This window comes from Diorhabda sublineata, chromosome 9 (genome assembly GCF_026230105.1).
Source record: "Diorhabda sublineata isolate icDioSubl1.1 chromosome 9, icDioSubl1.1, whole genome shotgun sequence".
NCBI lineage: Eukaryota > Metazoa > Arthropoda > Insecta > Coleoptera > Chrysomelidae > Diorhabda > Diorhabda sublineata.
The window spans coordinates 3,682,062-3,708,707 of NC_079482.1; the positions used below are offsets into that span (position 1 = coordinate 3,682,062).

The 26,646-nt window shown below is 36.0% G+C and overlaps 1 protein-coding gene across 2 annotated transcripts in view; it reads right to left on the reverse strand.

Annotated features, from left to right (window-relative positions):
* Positions 1-26,115, reverse strand: part of LOC130448636 (RNA polymerase II elongation factor Ell) — a 42,939-nt gene extending 16,824 nt beyond the window's left edge. Inside the window, exons 1-2 of one of the 2 annotated variants that reach the window (XM_056786078.1) lie at positions 25,956-26,115; positions 7,154-7,204 (exon numbers count right to left, since the gene is read on the reverse strand). In XM_056786078.1, the coding sequence (XP_056642056.1) occupies positions 7,154-7,204; positions 25,956-26,087 (183 nt within the window). In that variant the 5' untranslated portion in view covers positions 26,088-26,115. The remainder of the gene's footprint in view (positions 1-7,153; positions 7,205-25,955) is intronic. The other variant, XM_056786077.1, reaches the window with a different exon arrangement.
* Between the last annotated feature and the right edge of the window lie 531 nt (positions 26,116-26,646).

Consider the following 26,646-nt stretch of genomic DNA (forward strand, 5'->3'; position numbering starts at 1 on the left):
CCGAAGAGAGAGCCTTAGATGGCCAGCTATGATAGAGAACATGAAAGGCCTCAGATTTGCCTGATATATAATCCAATCTCATATAATTGAGAAATCAAGTTGCTAGTTAGTTACTGATGACAGAAAACCGAGTAAGTTACAAGATGAAACTCAGGACCATCTACTTAGAAAATATTATCATAAACCAACGTGGAAAATGCTTTAGTCGAGCCGAAGAGAGAGCCTTAGATGGCCAGCTATGATAGAGAACATGAAAGGCCTCAGATTTGCCTGATATATAATCCAATCTCATATAATTGAGAAATCAAGTTGCTAGTTAGTTACTGATGACAGAAAACCGAGTAAGTTACAAGATGAAACTCAGGACCATCTACTTAGAAAATATTATCATAAACCAACGTGGAAAATGCTTTAGTCGAGCCGAAGAGAGAGCCTTAGATGGCCAGCTATGATAGAGAACATGAAAGGCCTCAGATTTGCCTGATATATAATCCAATCTCATATAATTGAGAAATCAAGTTGCTAGTTAGTTACTGATGACAGAAAACCGAGTAAGTTACAAGATGAAACTCAGGACCATCTACTTAGAAAATATTATCATAAACCAACGTGGAAAATGCTTTAGTCGAGCCGAAGAGAGAGCCTTAGATGGCCAGCTATGATAGAGAACATGAAAGGCCTCAGATTTGCCTGATATATAATCCAATCTCATATAATTGAGAAATCAAGTTGCTAGTTAGTTACTGATGACAGAAAACCGAGTAAGTTACAAGATGAAACTCAGGACCATCTACTTAGAAAATATTATCATAAACCAACGTGGAAAATGCTTTAGTCGAGCCGAAGAGAGAGCCTTAGATGGCCAGCTATGATAGAGAACATGAAAGGCATCAGATTTGCCTAATATACAATCTAATCTCATATAATTGAGAAATCAAGTTGCTAGTTAGTTACTGATGACAGAAAACCGAGTAAGTTACAAGATAAAACTCAGGACCATCTACTTAGAAAATATTATCATAAACCAACGTGGAAAATGCTTTACTCGAGCTGAAGAGAGAGCCTTAGATGGCCAGCTATGATAGAGAACATGAAAGGCCTCAGATTTGCCTGATATATAATCCAATCTCATATAATTGAGAAATCAAGTTGCTAGTTAGTTACTGATGACAGAAAACCGAGTAAGTTACAAGATGAAACTCAGGACCATCTACTTAGAAAATATTATCATAAACCAACGTGGAAAATGCTTTAGTCGAGCTGAAGAGAGAGCCTTAGATGGCCAGCTATGATAGAGAACATGAAAGGCCTCAGATTTGCCTGATATATAATCCAATCTCATATAATTGAGAAATCAAGTTGCTAGTTAGTTACTGATGACAGAAAACCGAGTAAGTTACAAGATAAAACTCAGGACCATCTACTTAGAAAATATTATCATAAACCAACGTGGAAAATGCTTTAGTCGAGCCGAAGAGAGAGCCTTAGATGGCCAGCTATGATAGAGAACATGAAAGGCCTCAGATTTGCCTGATATATAATCCAATCTCATATAATTGAGAAATCAAGTTGCTAGTTAGTTACTGATGACAGAAAACCGAGTAAGTTACAAGATGAAACTCAGGACCATCTACTTAGAAAATATTATCACAAACCAACGTGGAAAATGCTTTAGTCGAGCCGAAGAGAGAGCCTTAGATGGCCAGCTATGATAGAGAACATGAAAGGCCTCAGATTTGCCTGATATACAATCTAATCTCATATAATTGAGAAATCAAGTTGCTAGTTAGTTACTGATGACAGAAAACCGAGTAAGTTACAAGATGAAACTCAGGACCATCTACTTAGAAAATATTATCATAAACCAACGTGGAAAATGCTTTAGTCGAGCCGAAGAGAGAGCCTTAGATGGTCAGCTATGATAGAGAACATGAAAGGCCTCAGATTTGCCTGATATATAATCCAATCTCATATAATTGAGAAATCAAGTTGCTAGTTAGTTACTGATGACAGAAAACCGAGTAAGTTACAAGATGAAACTCAGGACCATCTACTTAGAAAATATTATCACAAACCAACGTGGAAAATGCTTTAGTCGAGCCGAAGAGAGAGCCTTAGATGGCCAGCTATGATAGAGAACATGAAAGGCCTCAGATTTGCCTGATATACAATCTAATCTCATATAATTGAGAAATCAAGTTGCTAGTTAGTTACTGATGACAGAAAACCGAGTAAGTTACAAGATGAAACTCAGGACCATCTACTTAGAAAATATTATCATAAACCAACGTGGAAAATGCTTTAGTCGAGCCGAAGAGAGAGCCTTAGATGGCCAGCTATGATAGAGAACATGAAAGGCATCAGATTTGCCTAATATACAATCTAATCTCATATAATTGAGAAATCAAGTTGCTAGTTAGTTACTGATGACAGAAAACCGAGTAAGTTACAAGATAAAACTCAGGACCATCTACTTAGAAAATATTATCATAAACCAACGTGGAAAATGCTTTACTCGAGCTGAAGAGAGAGCCTTAGATGGCCAGCTATGATAGAGAACATGAAAGGCCTCAGATTTGCCTGATATATAATCCAATCTCATATAATTGAGAAATCAAGTTGCTAGTTAGTTACTGATGACAGAAAACCGAGTAAGTTACAAGATGAAACTCAGGACCATCTACTTAGAAAATATTATCATAAACCAACGTGGAAAATGCTTTAGTCGAGCTGAAGAGAGAGCCTTAGATGGCCAGCTATGATAGAGAACATGAAAGGCCTCAGATTTGCCTGATATATAATCCAATCTCATATAATTGAGAAATCAAGTTGCTAGTTAGTTACTGATGACAGAAAACCGAGTAAGTTACAAGATAAAACTCAGGACCATCTACTTAGAAAATATTATCATAAACCAACGTGGAAAATGCTTTACTCGAGCTGAAGAGAGAGCCTTAGATGGCCAGCTATGATAGAGAACATGAAAGGCCTCAGATTTGCCTGATATATAATCCAATCTCATATAATTGAGAAATCAAGTTGCTAGTTAGTTACTGATGACAGAAAACCGAGTAAGTTACAAGATGAAACTCAGGACCATCTACTTAGAAAATATTATCATAAACCAACGTGGAAAATGCTTTAGTCGAGCTGAAGAGAGAGCCTTAGATGGCCAGCTATGATAGAGAACATGAAAGGCCTCAGATTTGCCTGATATATAATCCAATCTCATATAATTGAGAAATCAAGTTGCTAGTTAGTTACTGATGACAGAAAACCGAGTAAGTTACAAGATGAAACTCAGGACCATCTACTTAGAAAATATTATCATAAACCAACGTGGAAAATGCTTTAGTCGAGCTGAAGAGAGAGCCTTAGATGGCCAGCTATGATAGAGAACATGAAAGGCCTCAGATTTGCCTGATATATAATCCAATCTCATATAATTGAGAAATCAAGTTGCTAGTTAGTTACTGATGACAGAAAACCGAGTAAGTTACAAGATGAAACTCAGGACCATCTACTTAGAAAATATTATCATAAACCAACGTGGAAAATGCTTTAGTCGAGCTGAAGAGAGAGCCTTAGATGGTCAGCTATGATAGAGAACATGAAAGGCCTCAGATTTGCCTGATATATAATCCAATCTCATATAATTGAGAAATCAAGTTGCTAGTTAGTTACTGATGACAGAAAACCGAGTAAGTTACAAGATGAAACTCAGGACCATCTACTTAGAAAATATTATCATAAACCAACGTGGAAAATGCTTTAGTCGAGCTGAAGAGAGAGCCTTAGATGGTCAGCTATGATAGAGAACATGAAAGGCCTCAGATTTGCCTGATATATAATCCAATCTCATATAATTGAGAAATCAAGTTGCTAGTTAGTTACTGATGACAGAAAACCGAGTAAGTTACAAGATGAAACTCAGGACCATCTACTTAGAAAATATTATCATAAATCAACGTGGAAAATGCTTTAGTCGAGCTGAAGAGAGAGCCTTAGATGGCCAGCTATGATAGAGAACATGAAAGGCCTCAGATTTGCCTGATATATAATCCAATCTCATATAATTGAGAAATCAAGTTGCTAGTTAGTTACTGATGACAGAAAACCGAGTAAGTTACAAGATGAAACTCAGGACCATCTACTTAGAAAATATTATCATAAACCAACGTGGAAAATGCTTTAGTGGAGCTGGAGAGAGAGCCTTAGATGGCCAGCTATGATAGAGAACATGAAAGGCCTCAGATTTGCCTGATATATAATCCAATCTCATATAATTGAGAAATCAAGTTGCTAGTTAGTTACTGATGACAGAAAACAGAGTAAGTTACAAGATGAAACTCAGGACCATCTACTTAGAAAATATTATCATAAACCAACGTGGAAAATGCTTTAGTGGAGCTGGAGAGAGAGCCTTAGATGGCCAGCTATGATAGAGAACATGAAAGGCATCAGATTTGCCTGATATACAATCTAATCTCATATAATTGAGAAATCAAGTTGCTAGTTAGTTACTGATGACAGAAAACCGAGTAAGTTACAAGATGAAACTCAGGACCATCTACTTAGAAAATATTATTATAAACCAACGTAGAAAATGCTTTAGTGGAGCTGGAGAGAGAGCCTTAGATGGCCAGCTATGATAGAGAACATGAAAGGCCTCAGATTTGCCTGATATATAATCCAATCTCATATAATTGAGAAATCAAGTTGCTAGTTAGTTACTGATGACAGAAAACCGAGTAAGTTACAAGATGAAACTCAGGACCATCTACTTAGAAAATATTATTATAAACCAACGTAGAAAATGCTTTGGTGGAGCTGGTTAGAGAGCTGTAGATAGTCAGCCATGACAGTGAACATAAAGATCTCAGATTTGTCTTATATATAATTTAATCACTTCTATTAGAATATTGACAAGTCAATTCGCTAGTTAGTATATATTCGAATACTCTTCAAGTCTTCGATTGTAGTCACTTTGTCTTCTGGGTTGTTTTTTGTTGCTGTAATATTGAATTATAAAGGAAGGTATTTAAAGTATTCAGAAATGCTCTAAATACATTTTGTTTTTACCATATAATTACATCACCTATAAAAATTTATTGAATTAACATAATTGGATGACCACTTGGCGAGAAATTTATGTTTTATAATCGTTATATCGTTATTGGAGGACTGGTTTTTTCATAGGGTCAATGTATATATTTATTATTTTATCGTGACTACTTCCAATAACTTTGTTTAAAATTAATAAAACTTCACAGACAACAAATGATTTTGTTTCATTTTTTCTTTGATTAATAATGTTGTATGGATGGTTCCAGAAATACCTGGCCCAACAAAGGAAACACGAAAAATTTTCAGCGTTATCTCGTTTTAGATCCATACACTTTTCCCAGCGAGGTTCAATGAGTTCGATACCTTTTTTATAATAAGAATCGTCAAAATCTTTAACCACGGAGTCATTTTTTCAAGTCCGAGAATAGAAAATGATCAGATGGGGTTGAATCTGGCGAATAAGGTGCAAGAAGTAGCAATTAAAACTTTATTTCATTAATTTTGACAATTGAAATAACGGATGTGTGAGCTGGTGCAAACAACACTTTCTCCTTAACCAAAGACGGTCGTTTTTGTTTGATTTTTTCGCTCAATAAGTTTGCATAATACTCGCCGTTAATAGTTTTTCTTTTTACAAGGCAGTCAATGGAAATTATCCCTTGCGCATCCCAAAAAAACCAACGCCATGACCTTGCTTGCAGTTGGAACGGTCTTCGCCTTCTTTGGAGCCGGTTCTTTCCGTTCAGTCCATTGTTTTGATTGTTTTTTCGTTTCGGGTGTGAGTGCTAGACCCACGTTCCATTTGGATTTCATTTGGTCGACCATTATTTCTGTGAAAAATTGCCTGACAGTCGATGAAAACGACGCTGCATTTGTTCCATTGCGAGCACCCATCTTGAGCACAGCTTTTTCTTGTCCAAATTCATTTTTAAAATACCTACTACGTCTTCTAGCTAGCGCAATTTCAGTCGACGATCATCCTGTGCCAATTTATGGATTTTCTTCTGGAGTCGTCACCTCTTTTGGTCGATCACTGCGAGGCTGGTCTTCTCAGATCGTACGTCCACGTGAAAACTCTTCTACCCAATATTTTAGTGTGGATTACGAGGGAGCAGTCTCACCCAGAGTAAAATCTAGTTCAGCTTTTAGATTGGTTGAGCTAATGCCTTTCAAATAAAAGTATTGTATCACATTGATGGCTGCCAATCAAATACGTGGCGTCTTCAAACTTGAAACACATGCTTTGTAGATTTGTGTACTTTCCAATCCAATTGGACAGGTAATTCAAAATCAATAAGAAATATGCGAGCAACATTCTAAAGGAACAAAATGTAGTTGAAAAATTGAGAAAATCGACATCCAAAAATATTCCGAGAAGCAAAAAATGGAACAAACATTTGAAGGTTTGGAAATCATTATCAACGACGACTCATATTTTACTTTTGAAGGGAATGAAACGGTGGATAACAAGATTTATTATTGTCATAAGGGCGAGGATGTAAATCCAGAAGTGTATTTCAAAAGACACAAAAAGTGTCGCCAATTATACCAAACAATTGGCGATAAGTTCTCGTGGTCGTTCTTCGGCGTACATTTAACCTTCTGGAAATTCAGTAGCCGCAAAAATATATGAGAAAGAGTGTGTTAGATGTAGATGAATGCAGTTCATAAAGAAGAAGCATCCTGAATGAAATTTCATGTTTTGGCCAGATACGGCAACTGCTCAAAATGCAAAGGACGTTCCTAATGTGTCCCAACCGAGGCCTATTAAACGTTTTGAAACGAAACGTATATTCTGAAGGGTCGGGAAGCAACTTTACATGAGCAATTGAAAAAGAAAATCTTGAGCAAACTCCGGCAAACACCAGATTGATCAATGAAACAAATAAAAAGAAAAATTAGGAAAGCGAGTCGACTTAATGTTGATTCAATTATATAAAATGTCTCATGAAGTGTAAATAATTAAATTCACCCCTTTAAAGGGTGGTATATCCTTTATTTTTATATTTAAATAAAAGTAGTATATTTGTATATGCATGTGATTTTCAAAATATTATTATTACAGTTAAAACGTTGTAATATTTACCCCATTTTCCCCTAGGAACTGGATCTTCGGTTTGTTATTGTAAAATTTGTTCTGAAACAAGAAAATAATTAATGTTAATTATTACCGATGCACATTGTTCTATATCTAATTAAATAACAATGTGAAAATATACGACATTTCCTTTTGTTTGTTTCTGTATTACAGGGTGTCTCATAACCACGCAACTAGTTTAGTTGGAAAAAAAAATACATTATACTTATTTTTATACGTATTTATTATGAATTAAAAGACGAGAAACAAAATTTACGTACATTTTCAAAAACTCTTTGAAGAAGTGGTCGAGGAATACAATTCTTTAATATTGTTTGCCAAATATATCAAATTTTGCGGATTATTCTCGTAGAAAAAATCCGGTGGGGTCCAAATCAGGACTCCAAGGTGGCCATTTAATATCACCTTTTCTGGGAACAACTGGTGCAATGCATCTAAAGAGTTGTTAGTGGTGTTCGATGTGGTCCCATCCTGTTGGGACCATGTCAAACATGTTCAATCACTGCATGTCTTCTGTTATCTTCTTAAAAGTAGGGCCCATTAATGCAATTCTACATAGCGACTTTAGGGCTATGCAACGGAGGTTTATGTAAGGTCTGTGGATTCTTTTCTCCCCCAAAAACGATAATTTTAGCAATTTACGTATCGATGCATATGAAAATGTGCCTCATCGCTGAAAAACATGTTGAAATTGTTCAATTTCTCTAACATTGCATTCACATGATTCAAAATAACCATTTTCATGTAGAACTTGCACAATCTGAATTTTATAGGTGTAAATCAGATCGCTCTCGATAAATTCCAGTTGAGAGTCACGCTTTTTGACGCCGAGTCGAGGCTGTCGGCTTACAGAATCTGCTACTGGCTGTTTTCAGGCGTTCTTACTGGCCTTGGACGGCCGTGATGAACGACCCCTGCGCTTTGTTTGCTTCTCACTCTCTCTTGGAATAGTTGGATCGTTTTGAGACACCCTGTATTTATTTTAATTCGTAAAAATTTGTTCTAGTAGACTACTTTTACAGATTTCGCTGGACCCGTTACTGTTACATTACTACCACATTCATAAAGCTCGAACATTTGAGGATGACATGTGATTTGCCCGTCGAGTCTCTCGTAAACCCCGGAGGCACCATTTTGGGAATATTCTTCTTCTTTTATTGCCTTTTCCGTTGAGAACGTTGGCTATTAAGAAGGTTATTCTTATATTTTTAACTGCGTTTTTAAACAGATGACACTTCATCCACCGACGTAGGTTGCGCATCCACGAATATCGTCTTCTCCACGGTCCCCTCTTACTAACCACTTTGCTTTGGACAATCAACTGCCAAAATACTCCAGTTTCCGTTGAGAAGGTTAACTGCGTTTTTAAACAGATGCCACTTCATCCACCGACGTAGGTTGCGCATCCACGAATACCGTCTTCTCCACGGTCCCCTCTTACTAACCACTTTGCTTTGGACAATCAACTGCCAAAATACTCCAGTTTCCGTTGAGAACGTTAACTGCGTTTTTAAACAGATGCCACTTCATCCACCGACGTAGGTTGCGCATCCACGAATACCGTCTTCTCCACGGTCCCCTCTTACTAACCACTTTGCTTTGGACAATCAACTGCCAAAATACTCCAGTTTCCGTTGAGAAGGTTAACTGCGTTTTTAAACAGATGCCACTTCATCCACCGACGTAGGTTGCGCATCCACGAATACCGTCTTCTCCACGGTCCCCTTTTACTAACCACTTTGCTTTGGACAATCAACTGCCAAAATACTCCAGTTTCCGTTGAGAAGGTTAACTGCGTTTTTAAACAGATGCCACTTCATCCACCGACGTAGGTTGCGCATCCACGAATACCGTCTTCTCCACGGTCCCCTCTTACTAACCACTTTGCTTTGGACAATCAACTGCCAAAATACTCCAGTTTCCGTTGAGAACGTTAACTGCGTTTTTAAACAGATGCCACTTCATCCACCGACGTAGGTTGTGCATCCACGAATACCGTCTTCTCCACGGTCCCCTCTTACTAACCACTTTGCTTTGGACAATCAACTGCCAAAATACTCCAGTTTCCGTTGAGAAGGTTAACTGCGTTTTTAAACAGATGCCACTTCATCCACCGACGTAGGTTGCGCATCCACGAATACCGTCTTCTCCACGGTCCCCTCTTACTAACCACTTTGCTTTGGACAATCAACTGCCAAAATACTCCAGTTTCCGTTGAGAAGGTTAACTGCGTTTTTAAACAGATGCCACTTCATCCACCGACGTAGGTTGCGCATCCACGAATACCGTCTTCTCCACGGTCCCCTCTTACTAACCACTTTGCTTTGGACAATCAACTGCCAAAATACTCCAGTTTCCGTTGAGAACGTTAACTGCGTTTTTAAACAGATGACACTTCATCCACCGACGTAGGTTGCGCATCCACGAATATCGTCTTCTCCACGGTCCCCTCTTACTAACCACTTTGCTTTGGACAATCAACTGCCAAAATACTCCAGTTTCCGTTGAGAAGGTTAACTGCGTTTTTAAACAGATGCCACTTCATCCACCGACGTAGGTTGCGCATCCACGAATACCGTCTTCTCCACGGTCCCCTTTTACTAACCACTTTGCTTTGGACAATCAACTGCCAAAATACTCCAGTTTCCGTTGAGAAGGTTAACTGCGTTTTTAAACAGATGCCACTTCATCCACCGACGTAGGTTGCGCATCCACGAATACCGTCTTCTCCACGGTCCCCTCTTACTAACCACTTTGCTTTGGACAATCAACTGCCAAAATACTCCAGTTTCCGTTGAGAACGTTAACTGCGTTTTTAAACAGATGCCACTTCATCCACCGACGTAGGTTGCGCATCCACGAATACCGTCTTCTCCACGGTCCCCTCTTACTAACCACTTTGCTTTGGACAATCAACTGCCAAAATACTCCAGTTTCCGTTGAGAACGTTAACTGCGTTTTTAAACAGATGCCACTTCATCCACCGACGTAGGTTGTGCATCCACGAATACCGTCTTCTCCACGGTCCCCTCTTACTAACCACTTTGCTTTGGACAATCAACTGCCAAAATACTCCAGTTTCCGTTGAGAAGGTTAACTGCGTTTTTAAACAGATGCCACTTCATCCACCGACGTAGGTTGCGCATCCACGAATACCGTCTTCTCCACGGTCCCCTTTTACTAACCACTTTGCTTTGGACAATCAACTGCCAAAATACTCCAGTTTCCGTTGAGAAGGTTAACTGCGTTTTTAAACAGATGCCACTTCATCCACCGACGTAGGTTGCGCATCCACGAATACCGTCTTCTCCACGGTCCCCTCTTACTAACCACTTTGCTTTGGACAATCAACTGCCAAAATACTCCAGTTTCCGTTGAGAACGTTAACTGCGTTTTTAAACAGATGCCACTTCATCCACCGACGTAGGTTGCGCATCCACGAATACCGTCTTCTCCACGGTCCCCTCTTACTAACCACTTTGCTTTGGACAATCAACTGCCAAAATACTCCAGTTTCCGTTGAGAAGGTTAACTGCGTTTTTAAACAGATGCCACTTCATCCACCGACGTAGGTTGCGCATCCACGAATACCGTCTTCTCCACGGTCCCCTTTTACTAACCACTTTGCTTTGGACAATCAACTGCCAAAATACTCCAGTTTCCGTTGAGAAGGTTAACTGCGTTTTTAAACAGATGCCACTTCATCCACCGACGTAGGTTGCGCATCCACGAATACCGTCTTCTCCACGGTCCCCTCTTACTAACCACTTTGCTTTGGACAATCAACTGCCAAAATACTCCAGTTTCCGTTGAGAACGTTAACTGCGTTTTTAAACAGATGCCACTTCATCCACCGACGTAGGTTGCGCATCCACGAATACCGTCTTCTCCACGGTCCCCTCTTACTAACCACTTTGCTTTGGACAATCAACTGCCAAAATACTCCAGTTTCCGTTGAGAACGTTAACTGCGTTTTTAAACAGATGCCACTTCATCCACCGACGTAGGTTGTGCATCCACGAATACCGTCTTCTCCACGGTCCCCTCTTACTAACCACTTTGCTTTGGACAATCAACTGCCAAAATACTCCAGTTTCCGTTGAGAAGGTTAACTGCGTTTTTAAACAGATGCCACTTCATCCACCGACGTAGGTTGCGCATCCACGAATACCGTCTTCTCCACGGTCCCCTCTTACTAACCACTTTGCTTTGGACAATCAACTGCCAAAATACTCCAGTTTCCGTTGAGAACGTTAACTGCGTTTTTAAACAGATGACACTTCATCCACCGACGTAGGTTGCGCATCCACGAATACCGTCTTCTCCACGGTCCCCTCTTACTAACCACTTTGCTTTGGACAATCAACTGCCAAAATACTCCAGTTTCCGTTGAGAAGGTTAACTGCGTTTTTAAACAGATGCCACTTCATCCACCGACGTAGGTTGCGCATCCACGAATACCGTCTTCTCCACGGTCCCCTCTTACTAACCACTTTGCTTTGGACAATCAACTGCCAAAATACTCCAGTTTCCGTTGAGAACGTTAACTGCGTTTTTAAACAGATGACACTTCATCCACCGACGTAGGTTGCGCATCCACGAATATCGTCTTCTCCACGGTCCCCTTTTACTAACCACTTTGCTTTGGACAATCAACTGCAGAAGACGGTATTTGTCATGTCTCAGTATATGGCCAAAATACTCCAGTTTCCGTCTCTGCATAACTTCCATGTTGGTGATTTTCAAAATACGATATATCCGCATTTCGAAAGATTCCAATCCTTTCTAAATAGCCTCGATTGTGGTCTAAGCCTCCACGCCACGGAAAAGAAAAAAAAGAAAAAATATGTGGCGCCTGACTAATCTTAATTTTAGTTCTGAATATCTTTGTTGTTGGTTTGTACGTTTGGGAATCAACGATTTATATTCAACGTTGACTCTAAATTTTACTGAATTTGTAAAGAAAAACGAACCGAGATCAGGAAAAAAATCAGTCCACTAAGTAAGATTAATATAAATATTCAAATAGAATGAAAAATGCAGAAACTAATTGAAATTCAAGAAATTATAGGGGGACTACAAAAAGTGTGACGTTTGTCGTTTATTTACACTCTTTCTATTCGTGGGGTGAATTAATAAGCACTGCCTCTTACGCTCTTAATTTATTTACGCACCTACTTAAATAATTTCTGCAATTAGTTTCGCTGCAACTATTTATCTAAAACTAACTAACTGTGTTAATACAAATCATTTTAATACTTAAATAAAGTTCTATAGTTTATTTCAGAAAGGTACAGAGTACGAAAACCTCATTAGGTGTGCAAAGGAACCACAGAGTGACCCAAAGAATATTTAAGTCACTTTCATAGTTTGGCATTGATTTCATTGTAACATTCTTTCTTTTCATCAAATGCAGGTAGTTGGTACCACCCTGGTTGGGGTCAATATATGGGTTTAGCCTATTGTTATCCATTCACAAACACTGAAAATAGTGTACCAGTAACAGAATAAAAATTAGGCATTACGTACATAGTAGTAGTTATACTTATTTTTTATTGAATATTATACAGAAATTAAATTATAAAAAATCGTTATCTGAGAAACTGTCATCTCCTCTTGACGCTATAATTAACGGGCCGACGGTACGATCGATCAAGTAGTCAAGATCCAACATTTTCTCTTCTTTTTTAATGACATGCTGGACTGCTTTTCGTCAGTTTTCTGATGTCACCTCCTTAATGGCTTGATCAAACAGTAGCTTAAGTCTTTCATTTTGAATGTCGTTTTGTGACTTGCTACAAATCCTTTCCCCATATAAGTTCTATAGGATTTAGTGGTTAACCAGTAAAAGAAGAAGTTGGAGCATTCTCCAGAATAATAACTTGCGTTATCCACAACTACTACTGAATCAGCCGGAAGATATTTTATCATTTCACCAAAATAGTCTTGAAAAACATCCGAATCCATGTCTTCGTGGTACTACTGAAAGGTTAGCAAACCTTCTTTTAAAAATCCTTCTTCCCTTCCAATATGGACGATTATTAGCCTTTTCCCTTTACCTGAAGGCACCTTAATACCTGTTGACAGGCCTTCCATGAAAGCTTGACGAGCACTGGTTACATTTTTGTCTTGCCACATTTTTGATACTGTATAACCTTCATTAATCCACGTATCATCAAGATAAAATATTTTATTCTGATCTGTTCTGTACTGTTTTATAAATATTTTCGTCGCCAGCAAACAATATCACCGCTTTCCAGGAAAAGTGCTTTATGGTTATGCCTTTCCCAGGCAAAATCCATATTTCACAAATTGGTCCATAAAAGTTTTTTAATTATCAATGGAATACTGTCATCCTGGCCAAGCTCCATTAAAATCTTATCTAGGGTGGGTTTTTCTTTTTTAAAATCAAAAAAAAAGAGTGAACTTTTCTTCGAATTACAGTTTTGGTGTCTTCATCAAGGATTTTTGCTGGTCCTCCTGGACTTTTTCTTGGCAGGTTCCACTTGGTCTACTATCCTGCTATTTCACACTCGCAATAATTTAAAAACGGCGGACTTTTCAACTCCAGTCAATCGGGAACATCAATCGACAGTTTCTTGTACAGTAAATTTCGGGTAATCGTATTTTATACAATCGCGTACATTTAAAATAATATCATTCACTGATAGTGGAGAACTTTTGGAACATCTTTTCGTTGGTTTAAAAGTCACTATTTTATTACTAATAGAAGGTTAAACGGTACCTGTTAGACGCAAAACGTAACTGTATAATATACTACCCTACACAATATTTCAAGACCTACACCTTTGGCCGACACCGAAATTGAGCCGAACTAGACGGAATTCCCCATTTTACTGTTCTATACCTTTCTGAAATAGACTATAGAACAGAAATAAACAAAAGAGATAAATAAATACTCTCCTAGGAATGATTTAGAAGAAATACCGCAAATAAACCGCCTGCTACTAAAAAAATTGTATTCAAATAAACGCCATTTTTTAAAAATGTGAAATACGCCGCGCGAATTCGCCGAACTTTTAAAATTCCGTAGTAGCAGGATACGCAACCATTTTGCGAACTTGTTTGTAATAGTGTATTAGACGAAAGTTGATTTTCTTTTGTCCCGTGTAGTTTATAAGATTTTTCTTGATGGCGTAGGTACTTTCGAAAGTTTAACAATCATTCCCTGTGAGAAGTACATGCGCGTGCACGTGTGCTTAAAGTTGAAATCTCGTCCTGCGCGAAGTCCAAGGGCCGAAAATTCAACTTTCGGCTCTTGTTATTTTATGTTATTTTACAAATTATGACCTGTAGAGTTTTTGTATGTGTGAAAATAATATTTAATGCTGTTTTGAGTGATAAATAAATTTTAAAGGAGCTGCCAAAACATGAAAATAATATTAGATGTAAAGAAAAGTCAATAAAGGAATTATTTTTTATCAAGATCTAGATACTTAAAAATATTGTCAACACTTGGTGCAATATATATACAAGTATTTTACAATTAAATTTATTGTTATCTAAAATCTACATAGATAATTATTCAAATTTCTGGATTATCCTATCTCTTATTGTTTGTTTATTTTTCTATGTTGTTTGGTAAATATCGATTCATCCATCTCTGAAGACACTAATTAGGATACAAATTTATATAATAAAGTTTCTTGTGCAGACCGTGATGTAAAGACTACAAGGTGTGCTATAGCGCACCAGCTGGTGGCGCAGAACGAGTCGAAAATGAGCCCTGGGGAAGAACACACCTCGTAGTCTTTACATCATGGTACAAACTTCAAATGCCAACGAAACTCAAGCCGTACTCGCTACGGTTCACTGCAAAAGTTACCTGTACTGATTTTTCAGCGCAGATCAACCGAACGTAGGCACAGGAACAAAAAAATGCGCAGGTCTATTCCCATAGACTTTCCGCGTCTCTCCGGTGAACCGTAACGTGTACGGCTTCCTTCAGATCCCACAAATGTAGATAGTGTCTAATATTTTCAACAAAGACCCTTGAAGATTTTATTTAAAAGACCAGTCAAAGGTCATTGTGGTTATTATTGAATGGGAAACAGAGGGAAAATATCTAAAACAAACACGGAAAGTATATAATCACTTAAGCCACAAAAGTCCTGATGGTGCGCAAAAACTTCACGAGGAGGAATTGGGGTTGTATCCCAAATACCCTAATATTGATGTACATAAGAAAGGAAGGAGCACCGAAGTCTTCTACTGGTCCGAAAACTTGCTATGGAATAGAATAAAGTTCCTCCAGAATACTAAGACCAAAAGATCTGAGATCTAGATATTGGTAAAAATACGGATCGTTTCAATTGGTTTCCTATAGGACACTGCCTCTTATGAAAGCACTTACTAAGACTAGATTCAAAAATAGCAAGGTTCATCTAATTACAGAATGTTTTGCACTATAAATCAATGCTTTGGAAACTTGTAAGGGCAAAGACATGTCTTCCTTTGAGAATTCCCAAGTACTGGGGTTCCTTTGAGGTCTAAACCTGAAGGGTAAGCTGCAGGTAGCCAAGGGAGAAAGGCAGTTCTGGTTAAGATGTACTAGAAATCTTGGTTCAAAAAACAACACTTGGAATGTTCAGAGACGAAATCATCAAAGAAAAACCGTCCCTAAATAATGACCAAATCTGGGAGACGCCTCATTATGATGCATCAAAAAAGTTTAGCTTTGAGAAAAAATGTGCGTCAATACTAAGCTTTAGAAGAATTGAATAGAACTGTCATTAAATAGTATACGGACGGATATAAAGCAGCAGACCGAACTGTAATAAGAATATACGGAATACAAAGCTTGGGGAAGACACCAAGCATTGTTCAAGTTGAAATTTATGCAAATGTGTTCAGTTCAATCTATATAGGAACTATCAACCAGGTGATCATTTGATAGCCAAGCAGCTGTTAGAGCTTCAAGCTCCAATATTATAAAATCCAACGAACTAGACAAGAAAAATATATTTAGTTACCCTACAATGAATTCTGGGACACGTCTGAGTGAAAGGAAAGCTGATAATTTTGCTAAAGCTGGGGCAGTAAGATCTTCATTGAACTTAAACACGTCTGAGTGAAAGGAAAGCTGATAATTTTGCTAAAGCTGGGGCAGTAAGATCTTCATTGAACTTAAACTCTTCTGTAGTATCAGCTACAAAGCAGTGGAAAAAGTACTGGAAAAGAAGGTAGATAGGAGCAAAACCAATTATTGAGGCAACCTACGGGGATTAAAACAGGCAAAGACTCTCCTAGGAAACTATAACAAAAGAAGATCTGCTGAATGTATCAATCTAGGTAACTACGAAACTATCAGGAGGCACTGACGCCTCAATGGACACCTGAAGACGCTAGACTTAGCAGATAATGCAGCGTGCAGATTTTGTTGCACAAAGGACGAAACTTGTATCCACACTACACCTGAGATAGAAGTTTATGGCGTTGATTACTGAAGATTTTCCCCTCAAAGATGAGCAACGTTCTGGTCGGCCTACTGAAGTTGATGATGACCAAATCAAAGTCATAATTGAAGAGGATCGTCATACAACTGTTCGAGAGGTTGAAAAACACTTGAAATGTCTTGGGCTGGTTAAGAAGCTTGATATTGGGGTACCTCACAAATTGAAAGAAATTCATTTAACACAAAGAATTAACATTTGCGATATGCATCTTAATCGAAATGAAACCATCCGTTTCTTGAAAAGAATCATCACTGGTGAGTTTGAAAATGATCTTGGCGCAAACACGACGCACCAGCACAAACCACATCGAAAACTGAAAAACAACAAAAAAGCTCATGCTGTCAGTTTGGTGGAATTAGTGTTTTTTGAGCTGCTTCCAAGGAACCAAACGATCAATTCTGATGTTTACTGACGACAATTAATGAAACTGAATGAAGCAATTAAAGAAAAACGACCAGAATTGTCAAATCGGAAAGGTTTAGTGTTCCATCATGATAATGCAAGACACATATTTGGCAACTCGTGGGAAACTACTGGAGCTTGGTTGGGAAGTGATGCCGCATCCCCCATACAGCCCTGATCTGACACCACCCGATTACCATTTATTTCGCAGTATTCTTTGAATGGTCAAACTTTTACAAATGACGATGACCTTCAATCGCACTTGGTTCAGTTTATTGCTGATGAGGACCAGAAATTTTATGAGCGCGGAATCATGAAGGTGAAAGAAAGATGGCAAAAGGTCATTGAGCAAAATGGGAAATTTATAATTGATTGAAAAACTATTCTTTGTTAAGAAAATAAATTTATGAATCCTGGTGAAACTATTGACGATGATAATCAGATATTTTGATCAAATTATTACGTTGTAGTCAGTCTTAGTTAGACAAGTGTGTATAAATTAAATCTAAACGCTCAAAGTAAGGCATAATCGAGACCAAAAAGTTAGCTTACAAACATACAGGTGAAACTAACTATAAACGTCTAATTTGGTTGGCCTAGAATCTCTTTAAAAGACAAGCCTCTAAAATTGTGGTATTATATTGATTTAAAGGCAGGTGTAGCTGGCGAATTACCTGGTACAGTTTGTCTATAGATAAATAAAACCTTCCAGTACCGATCTTTTTCTGAGAATATAAAAGTTCATTGTACATATTCCTTCTCTAAAAGATTTGTAATGTACCTACCTAAATAAATTGATGTTGTATATATATTAGTTTACCTGCTGACCTTCAGACCAACTCGAAGATCCCTGGTATTAATAACGAAAACTACATTCACTCTTATTTTAAATTTGGTTATCACTTGACAGGTCGACGTAAATAATTATTTACATATTTCAAATTGTTTTAAATACTCCGAAACAAATGTTTATAAATGTATCGACATTAAACCTATAACCAAACATTCTCTTCAACCAAATGTTTTTTTTAAATTACGAGTATGGTCCCGAAAGTACCTGGTTCAACAAAGAATACACGAAAACTTTGAAAAAATATATATTTATATGTCAAAGTCATCTCCTTTTAGCTCCATACACTTTTTTATAATAAGAATCGTCAAACTAGCCATTAACTACTCTCTTGTTGGAAAATCTTTGGCCACTTAGCCATTTTTTCAAGTCTTGGGGCTGAATCTGGCGAATAGGGTGCATGAAGTAACAATTAAAACTTTATTTCATTAATTTTGACAATTGCAATAACGGATGTGTGAGCTGGTGCAAACAACACTTTCTTCTTAACCAAAGACGGTCGTTTTTGTTTGATTTCCTCGCTCAAAAATTGAAATAAGTTCGCATAATACTCGCCGTTGGTAGTTTTGCCTTTTACAAGGCAGTCAATGGAAATTATCCCCTGCGCATCCCAAAAAAACCGACGCCATGACCTTGCTTGCAGTTGGAACGGCCTTCGCCTTCTTTGGAGCCGGTTCTACCTTTTCAGTTCATTGTTTTGATTGTTCTTTCGTTTCGGGTGTGAGTGCTAGACCCACGTTCCATTTGGATTTCATGTGGTTGACCTTTTCTGTGAAAAATTCCTGACATTCGATGAAAACATCTTCACGACGCTGTATTTGTTCCATTGTGAGAAACATCTTCACCCATCTTGAGCACAGCTTTTTCTTGTCCAAATTTTCAGTTAATATGCGCTTTTTGAAATGTCTACTATGTCTGCGACCTTTTGGTCGACCACGCTGGTCTTCATAGGTCGTACGAAGGTGCAGTCTCACCCAGAGTAGAATCTAGTTCAGCAGCACCACATAACTGATCAATTTTTACCATGTTTACAAATTCACTAAAAACGTTCACTATTGATGGCTGCCAAATAAATACTAAACAACGTGGTGTCTTCAAACTTGAAACAACTCTTTGGAACTTATAAGCAGCTTAATTGCTTGAAAAAATATTTAAACTGTTAACTAAAAGAAGTGATAATCCGAAGGATTACGAATGCCTCGTCATCTAATGAGATTTATAAGTAATAAAATATTTCTAAAACCGGACATTTCTATTATGCATTCTCTGTAATTATCATCTAAATAAACAATAATAAATAACTTTCGGTCGATGTATAAGGACCCAATAAACTAATGCCATCGATATAGAAATAAATAAATATTCGAAATTAAAAGTTTTGAAGAAAAATTGTTTTATCGCTTCCGGATCTTGAGACAGTTTATTTTATGGCTTTCTATTTGTTATTGAACAAACTTTCTTTTTCAATTCGTTAATAAACACATAAACAATCCTTTTTCTATTTAAAATTTGTGTTACGTGTATTATCTCACGATTCTCCGCAATACCCGTATACGAGGTTTAATCGAAAAATGTGGTGAATCACCCATATAGGATTTTACGATGGGACAGACTTCGTGGGAGTCTGGGATAATTAGAATGTCCCTCGCTTGGTTTGCAAGCTTGGACCCGGCCTGGTTGCCTAGATATACCCAAGACTGTTGATAAGATATTAGAATAAAACTTTATACAGTTGTTCAGAGTTCTGCCAAGCCTGGCTGACTATAGAATGACCGGGGCTAAGTTACCCAGACTTCAACCAGGCTTGGGCCATTAGCGGTTTGCCAAGGCCGGGTTTCCCTGCTTTGGCCCAAGCTAAGTCTGGAGGCTCCCACGTGGGTACTTACGCGAAACCGGTCAACTACATTATAGGACTTTTCGGAAACTATAAATCACCCATCAGTTGATTGCGGATCCTAACCCAAAACGATTTTTAGATCACAGTTTCCGAACGTCGCGTTGAATTTTCGGCGGAAATTTCAAATTTAGAACTTTTGATTTTCATCACTTTTTTGTGCCTTAGTTATTAGATGATATTTATTTAGTTATAGTCTCAGAGACTACAAGGAATAGGATTTATAAGGTGCGAGCCGTTTCAGCTTGAAAACCAGAGGAACAAACTTAGTACATCAGCAAACGGCAGTTCAGTGCACCCGAAGGAATAAATGGTCGGAAAATCGTGTCAAACCTTTTGTAACGTAAAGTTTGAACCTCTAAATTAGGTTGAAGTTTTGCACGCCGGAAAATCCTCGCAAAAAGTGATCGAAAGTGCCGGAAAATCATGTGATTCATGCGGTTTTTCCGCCCATTTTTTCGTTCGGGAAAACCGGAATTTTCATATCTTTGTTCGCGGGTCAAATTCCGAATTATTTTAGGACTGATTGCATCTGAACTGTTAAAATTGTTAGCGAGTCGATGATTTAACCCCCGTCCACCTCCGCGAATGAAAATTTTGAACGTGCGCATGCGATTAGTCTAAAAATGATTCGGAATTCGACCCGCGAACATAGCTAATGTTTAAATAATTTCACAAAATACACAGAAACTTATTACACAAGGATGTGTTTACCACACGTCGGCCATGTTTAAATGGGCATTGACAATTCGTTAGGTTTCTCAATAGATAAATTTTTGTAAACTTGACGCAAATTTTAATGTTTTTGTTCATGATATTTTCCATGATAAATTCTTACATTTTTCTTCAAATTTTTTACTTCTCAGACCTTTTTATATATTTTGTTACGAACTCGATATGGACCGTGGAACCGGACCTGTCCGGTTTTAATGGAACTCTAAAATTTGGCGCTCGCGCCGGCGCCTTTGATGTATGGTTCTTATAAAGAAGGGCAAGTTGTTTATGTGATTATTTGATTTCAAGTCTTATTTATCAAGTGAATTTTTTTTAAACGAAAGATTTTTAAACAAAATTTCAGCCTAAAATCGAGACAAAATTTTTATATTTATTACTCTTCAGTTGGTTTTCTCAGTGTAATTTCAAAATTAAAACTATTACTAATACAGTTTCGTAAGATACGACGGGCGTCATTGCAGATCATTGAATTGAATCTCCCATTGTTTTATGGGTTTTTCCAACTAGACTGTCTTTTATTATTTCGTCAATATGCAGTTTTCAGTCGAGAACAAAATTTCCATACGTGTTTGTAGATGTGAATCGATGTTTGTTTTTTTCATTATCATTCAAATTTCCAATTGGTAACGAATATGAAGATAAATCTGATCGATTACTGCATATTTTTAACGAGATAATGTAACAATTATTTACCTTAGTCAAACTTGAAAATTTTAAACCCACACACAATTATTAATAGATAACTCAACCACAAAAATATTTTTCTATATTCGAGGTTATGTGACAACGATATATCGATTGATAAACTTTTGAAAATTGTGTGTGAAAAATTTCCAACGATCGCCGTGAAATTTTTATCAAGATTTTATTCGCCTTTTGACTTTCTGGAAAGTAAAAATCCTGATTTAAAAGAAAATCAGTATATTGGAAGTTATGTAGGAAAATATTGTTCGGCACGAAATTTTTACAGTTTTCAAACGTGTGGCAGGTACAGGGCCGGATTAAGATTTATAAGGCCAGGGGCTAAAATAATGACGGGGACCCCTTAAGGAATTTGAAAACCCGGAAAAATTCACAAAATAATATCAATACGTTAGATTTGTGGTATCAACACATCAAAAAATACAGAATAATTTCCAAATTATGGGGCCCTATTGGACCTGGGGCCCGGGGCTATAGCCCCCCAAGCCCCTAGCTTAATCCGGCCCTGGGCAGGTAGAATGCCTCGATGAAGATCTTCAGACATACGTTCAACATTTGATTGCCTTCCATGATGATTTTAAAATCAGATTTGAAGATATTCTGATGGAAATAACACCATGGATCATAAATCTTGATGAATCTGAAGTGGAGAATGTGGTAGTACAAGAGGAGCTACTGGAGCTTATCACTAATAAAGAGCTAAAAGTGACATAAAAGAGGATGGCTGCAGGTAGAAATACCCAAAAACTATCCTGGACTGTGGGTGATTGTACGAAACCTTCTGATCGCGTTTCCTGCGTCATTTCTTATCAAAAAAAGTGTTTAATTTTGATTGTTACAACTGTTTAAAAATAATTCATATATTTGAATAAATAAGTACAATACAAGAAAATATACTAAATTTTTTTCTACCGCACCGATTGGGAAGTTTTCTAAATAATATTTGTGAGAATTGATTGATTCTTGTACTTCTGAGTCACTTTTTCGTTTGGCCAACTTTGTTTTTTGGATATCCACTCACAGCACAATCAAATAAGATTTCATTGAAAATTTGTTTAATTGATTTTATTATCAAATATTTAACCCTAATAAGCAATCAATTCTGACCTTTTTTTTTGAAAATTGTCAATTCGTTATTGAAACTCAGCCGAAAAGCAATTTTCCATAGATAGATCTAACCGTCACTTTTTTTCGTGGTTGGGAAATTGGTAGTCATGTAGCTGCGGATCCAGGAAAATTTTGAAAGTGGTCTATGAAACCAGGATGAGGAAAGATATCGAAGAAGAAACAGGCGTCAGGCCTAATTCTCCAAACATTTTGAATATTCCTATGTTCACGTATTGTGGCGCAGTAGTCACTTCTGATTTATTTACTCTAACATTTATTTTTAACAATTCATCTACTCTAACTGATTTTATTTTATTTATATTTGCAATTATGACGATACTGACTCTAAATTTTCAGACTTTCTTCGATAAAATTATCAGGTGCTTCGCTAACTAATCAATGGAGTGGTCCAGGCATTCTACCATAGGCAAAAATCTCATTACTATTAAGTCCTGGTCTAACGCGAACGATCTCTGTTTAAACACTGAGAAAACTTTAGTTTTATCCTATAAAACAGCTTTACCAGTTCTCAACTCAACTCAACAGTGACTTTATAAGATCCTCAAATTCTTGGTTTACATTCGATGCACTTCAATGGTCTGTACATGTAGGAAAAATGGTAAAAAAATTATACTCTGCTTGTTTTGCTATTAAATCTGTGTCTGTACAGCTCGATTCTCGTACTGCTTCAACTACTTGTTGTTCGAATCGCATCTTCAATATGGTATACATTTCTGAGATCTTGCACCTCTTTGAATCTATCTTCAAATTACAAAGAAGAGCTATTCGTTATATTTTTGGTTTGAGTAGTAGAATGCAGTGCAAATTCTATTTTAAAAAACACAAAATTCTAAGTCTCCCCGGTCCCTTCTTATTTTAGAATCTATTTGTTTGGTTCGCAAACACTTTCACAACCCAACTGAGAGATCAATTTATGCCTATCTTACTATAAGAAAGAATTTAGACATTCACTTAACTATACCCAATTTGATCTGGTAAAAAATTCCATCATCTTCGGCGTCAAGAAAAATCTGTTCTTTCTATTCGTTCCTTCTTCAGTAGTTTCCATCTGTGTTGTTCAGTTCTGCCAGATTGGAGTTTCAACCACACCCAAAGGACTCAACCGGTACACCACAAATAAACAAATTAAACTCAACTTTAACAACTGGGAATTCAGATGAGGACTGCAACAATCCGGGATTTCCATCGATATACATCCCAGTATTATCTTCAATATATAGAAACATCTGAGTTTCTTTTATTCGTTGGGCTTCTTTTGGATATGCAGTTAATGCGAATTCATTACTTTTTCAATAAATTTATTTGTTGCTGTAACTTTTTTAATTGTTCTTAGCAATAAGTATTAATTTGGATAATCGTATCCCGGGATAGTTTTAGTTTGTATAGTTTTTGTTATTAATTCAATTAATAAGTTGTTTCCAGATTTTCCATGTTTTATTCATTTATAATGTTGTTCGTTAAAAAGCTGGGCATTCAATTTAATATTAATTGTTATTTAAATACTTTATCTGAGGCCGAAGACCACTTCCTGAGGAAGAGACTCCTGCCGGGGTATTAAGATTATGGAAGAAAGAAGAAGCAAGAAATAATTAGAATTCATGTAATTACTTTGTGAAATTATTCAAAAAGCATAGTGAAATAAATATTTTAAATGGGTAAAGATTAACTAATTGTGTATAAATATGAGAATAATATATATATAGAGTACTCCACTTTAATATTGTTTTAATGGTTTGTTGAAAGCTTTATAGAACTCAAATAATTACTTTTTGAAAATATTCATCGAGTATAATATATAAAATGAATAGAAAAACAACTCTATTTACATAGAGATTAAATACTTGTGAATAAATATGACGTTATTATTATATATTTATAGTTAACTTTAATAATGTTTTAATTGCTTCACAAAATTTTTACAGAATTCACCTAATTACTTTTTGAAAATACTCAATGAACATAATGAGATAAATAGAAAAGAGAACTACAATTATTTGATTAAAATCATTATCTTTTATATTTAAGATTCTAAAGCAGTACTAATTTAAAAAGAATAGTGAAGAAATAAAATTTTTACTTTAAATATTTTTTATGGCAGCTAAATAACCTTGACCTCCTTTTTTTATTATTTGACCTGTATAAAATATAAAACGTTATTGAATGTAAAAATCGTTATATTTGATTTTTTTCTCTTCGACAAACGAATTTTTTAAAAAATTATTTATGTAATAGGGATTTTTCTGTTCAAATATTTTCAATATCCACCCTGTAGATACTAGCATATTAGCGAATGACGCAAATCGTCATTTCCTACAAATATATTTTTAATCATTAACATCATATACAAATTTCTGAGTTCGAATAAATTATATTTTATTTTGGATTAGTTTTATGTTTAATTTGAGTTGTTTATTACAATATTATCTAGTTTTTTGTTCAATAATTATGTACTTTATGTTTTGATATCTCTTTAACAATTTAATTTTTTAACAAAAACTCTCCAAATATTTTATTTCAAACCTTTTCATTATATTTTGTTTCCTTTCGCTCGATAGAAAAAAATTAACAAAAAGTCACAAAAATCATATAATATACGTTCAAAAAAAATTGCAAGTACATCCGATAAAAGACGAAATTTAAACGTATTTGACAACACTGTCTAAAATGTTTACTAATTCAATATCCAGCTGATTCTACGACATTGCCAAATTTATTATAATCTCCTTCTGTATCGAATATTTTATTATGCGTCAAAAGTGATTATATTTACAAACAACTAATTTACGGGCATTATCTATTTGAAATCTAGTCACGTATTTTTACATTTGCTAGTATAAAACAAAAAAAAAATTCATAAAGTGCACGTCTTATGGATTATTTTTCAATAATATCGATTTTCATAATCGATATAGTAAAATTCAAGCATCCTATTTCCAGATTTTGGTAGGTAAATATTTTAGCACCCACATTAAATTCTTGAATCAGTTTATGATGTCTAATTTTAGAAGTGCTTTGGATAGATTTGGCAACCCTATGTGACTATGAGCGTTTCAAAAATATGGGGAATACCTGTATATTATATATATAACAAATATGAGAATTATACTCTAAAATACGCATTTACTACAAATATTTAATTAGTTTTTTTTATAAATAAACGAAGTTCAAACTTATATTCTTGAATAAATAAAGTTACATTTTGTATTATTTTCTAAATAAAATTGTCGACAAGTAATGGCAACATATTTTTTCACGAACCTATTAGAAATGAGATTTAGATTGTTCTATTAAAATATTATAGTCAATAGAATATTATGTGAACATTCGTAATATTATTAGGTAATTTTTTCGAAAAATATTTTCCAATATGTTGACGTGGCTAGGGCAGTATCGAAGCAAAAAAATGAATTTTTCATTTTTTAAATGAACGCAGAATTTTTTACAACTTTATAGTAATTCATAGAATAATCGAATAACATAATCACTATTTTGGAAACAAAATAATAGGTTAATAAGTCATCTGAATATGGCGACTGGTCAAAAGTGGAAGTCAACAGATTGCATTACTTAGTAAAACAAGATAATATAATTTTAAAAACTTACCTGATTTTTTATATAGTCATCTATCGCACGCAAAGCAGAATCAGTCAATTTAACAAAAATTAAGTCTCTATTTTCTCCATAATTTTGTTGTGAAGATAACCCATACTGAACACCTGGACAGAGCGCCGCCATTGCTGTCCATTGGATTCCATCTCTTTCTCTCTTTAACGCTGTTGTCAATCGGTCCCCTACCCAAGGTTAATAGAAATGTACAGGGAGATTCGTGAGGCAACGATTCAACTCACAAACGTGCTTTTATTTTTATATATATCAAATGATACCAATTAAAACGAAATAATTTTTGAAACACTGAAAAAAAAAATTATTTTGTGAAATATTTCGTGATACTAATCCAATGCATATTATTTATTTCCATGATGCAATTTATTTATTTTTATGTCATGTTTAAAGTCATTGTTCATATTTCTGAGAAAATATTTTAATTAAAAGAATTAATTTATAAATTTTAATTCAACTATTACGATCACATTGGATCTCCTTGTATTTTCAGGTGGCAAAGTAGTTAAGAGTGGGGATAAACGTTTGAGTCCGGTTTTCATAAACCGAGAACTGCAACCTGTAAATAAATTCGAAATGTCAAAACAATTCAGAGATTAAAAACAGAAATGAGATACGTTAACTGCGTATATTGTCAGTGTAGCATCAGTATTATATAAAATATAATTTGTAG